Here is a 2,500-nt window from a genome sequence, read left to right as displayed (position 1 = left end):
ACACACACACACACACACCCAGAAACACACACATCACACTTTAGACTCCTTCACCACATCACACACACACACACACTCACACACACTCACAGCGGATGAGTTGAATAATGTTACTGACCTGAAATTACCTTCTTTTTTATTATCTTTGACCTACAAAAAATGATGTATTTAAAAAACAAAGCGCTTTTGACTACATAATCAGACTTAAAGCTTTACTCTAACACTGACTCATATGAACAACATCCACCTGCCCAGGTAAAAGATGTCACTTGATGATACAACATCAGTAAAAGCAAAAATACAGTTTGATTCTGATAACAGAGGTTGTGTGAGGACGAGTGTGATGAACTCACACACTACAAACACAGGTATATGTGTTAGGGTGTACGTGTTGGTCTTCTCTCACCACAGCCGGCAGCGCTCATGAAGGCGAAGGTTGTACTCAGTCCTTTCTCGTGACAAAAAGAAACTTAATCATTCACCCAAGTCACTGAATAATCTGAGAGAATTTATTGATTTTTTTTTAACAAAGAATTGCAAGTACAGGAAACTTCAAGTGTTAATACATGTAGAAAATGCACTTTGGTGTTAAATACTACACAGACTCTGTACATCCATTCACACTTGTTTCCATTTACTCACTGGATCTCACACACACACACACAGCGTGGTAGTGCTGTATCAGTATCATCACACACTAATCAGTACCGCTGTCGTTACCCTCCTTTCATTCACACTGTACCAGGAAACAGAATCAACTACATCATAATTCATAAATATTTACATTTAACTGTTCGAGTCGATTCAACTGACACGTCTTCAGATATACAAGTTGTGTCAAGTCTTCGAATGTAGTGCTGGAAAGACGTCGTTAGTTATTTTGGGTTCCGCATGATCAGTTCTTTTTGTGGAGAAACTTCATTTTATTACCTGGAAAAAGGCAGAAAAAAAAAAAAAGAGGTTTAAATGCTGATAAGTTTATTTATGGAGTGCAGGCTCCATGTGCTCACACTGTGCTCAGGTGATTTCTACACACACTTAACTAGTAAAGGTTTATAGATTCTTTTAGGTTATCATGAAAAAAGTCCTCACCTAAACCTTTAAGGAACTTGTTGACTCCACTCTGCTCGGTGTCAGGTAACTCCTCCAGGTACTGCTCAGCTCTCTGCTCAAACAGACCTGCAACACAACACAGATGTCTCACAACATGTCTCACTTCATCCTCCCTCAAACCCTCTCAGTGACCAGCAGAGGGCAGTACAACTCTACTCTGGAGCTATATGGCACGTTTCCTGCCCGTATAAACAATATCACTATAAAATAATAAAAAAAAAAAATTTAAAACAATATTTTAGCTTTTAATGTCTACAAACAAACACAGTGTGATGTTCTGGCCCTGGTTTCTCATCCTTTCCCACAACCCCTTTCACCTTTAGCTCTGGTCTTCCTCAGCTCTCTGTCCTGGATAAATCCTGCGAACATCTGAGACTCCATGAAGACACCCAGGAAGCGGCGGATGCTTTTGGAGGCGACGGACTTGCGGAAGGGTTCACGCTGGAACACACGCTCGCCTCTTTCTCCCTGAGTCAGGAAGAGCGAATAGTGTCCGATGGTCTCCAAGAAGAATCGGATGAAAGCCTCGGACACCACGCTGTTCAACGTGTTACACTCTGAGGGAAAAAATACAGGATCAACAATCACCTTCGTGTGCTACTGCATATCAAGACGACATAAAGTTCACAAACTCCTTTCACTGAGAAATAAACAATGTTGAGTTATTGTTCTTTACTTAAAGCAGCAGCATGTAACCTCTGGAACAAGAACACGTTATTATGCGTTAGATGGTTTTTGTCCCCTGATTACAGACATCATTCTTTCCTACCTCAGGTTGCAGCACGGCGATGTGCCATATCAATGATGCCATAAGATTTAAATCAGAACTTGTTCCAGCAGCTTGTTAAAGTGTAATCACTGTTTCAGGTGGATTTTATTTCTGTGCTGACTCCAGCACGCTACTCATATCATTTTACACCAATACGTCGCACACTGCCGCTTTAATCTAAAGTGATTATTCTGCTTCTTTACATGTGTATGTTAAAGTAACAGCGATAAATTGTGTCCTGAACACAGAGCAGTTAACTTAAAATGTCATTGCGAACACTATAAAGTAGTAAGAACAATTAAATGTAAAATATCACAATATCAATGAGGAAAATGTAGACTAGTAATGAATAATGCTCAAAAAATCAATTCATCAGTAAATGAATTAATATATAAACATTTAATATTTTTAAACCTGAACGATGTATAAAATGTACAACAATGTACACATCAGATGCCTCTGTGTGTCTAATTTACCATCGTCTGACTCGCTGTCTGAGTCCTGGTCGATGATGTGGTTCCTCTGCTCCAGCGCTTGCTCCAGAGCAGCCTGTAGCTTGCGTGGAAGGAGCGACGCCTCGTCATCCAGCTACACAATCACACCACCGATACTCATTAT

General features: G+C 40.1%; 1 protein-coding gene across 3 annotated transcripts in view; it reads right to left on the bottom strand.

Moving 5' to 3' along the window:
• Positions 1-495: 495 nt before the first annotated feature.
• The window catches only part of dennd2b (DENN domain containing 2B), a 76,545-nt gene continuing 74,540 nt past the window's right edge, over positions 496-2,500 (bottom strand). For all 3 annotated transcript variants that reach the window (XM_060875408.1, XM_060875482.1, XM_060875324.1), the window contains 4 exons: positions 2,359-2,470; positions 1,431-1,670; positions 1,093-1,179; positions 496-930 (listed from right to left, as the gene is read on the bottom strand). In XM_060875408.1, coding sequence (XP_060731391.1) covers positions 896-930; positions 1,093-1,179; positions 1,431-1,670; positions 2,359-2,470 — 474 coding nt within the window. In that variant the 3' untranslated portion in view covers positions 496-895. The remainder of the gene's footprint in view (positions 931-1,092; positions 1,180-1,430; positions 1,671-2,358; positions 2,471-2,500) is intronic.

This window comes from Tachysurus vachellii, chromosome 1 (genome assembly GCF_030014155.1).
Source record: "Tachysurus vachellii isolate PV-2020 chromosome 1, HZAU_Pvac_v1, whole genome shotgun sequence".
NCBI lineage: Eukaryota > Metazoa > Chordata > Actinopteri > Siluriformes > Bagridae > Tachysurus > Tachysurus vachellii.
Note: the sequence above shows the minus strand (reverse complement) of the source record. Positions and strands in the feature narration are given on the sequence as shown.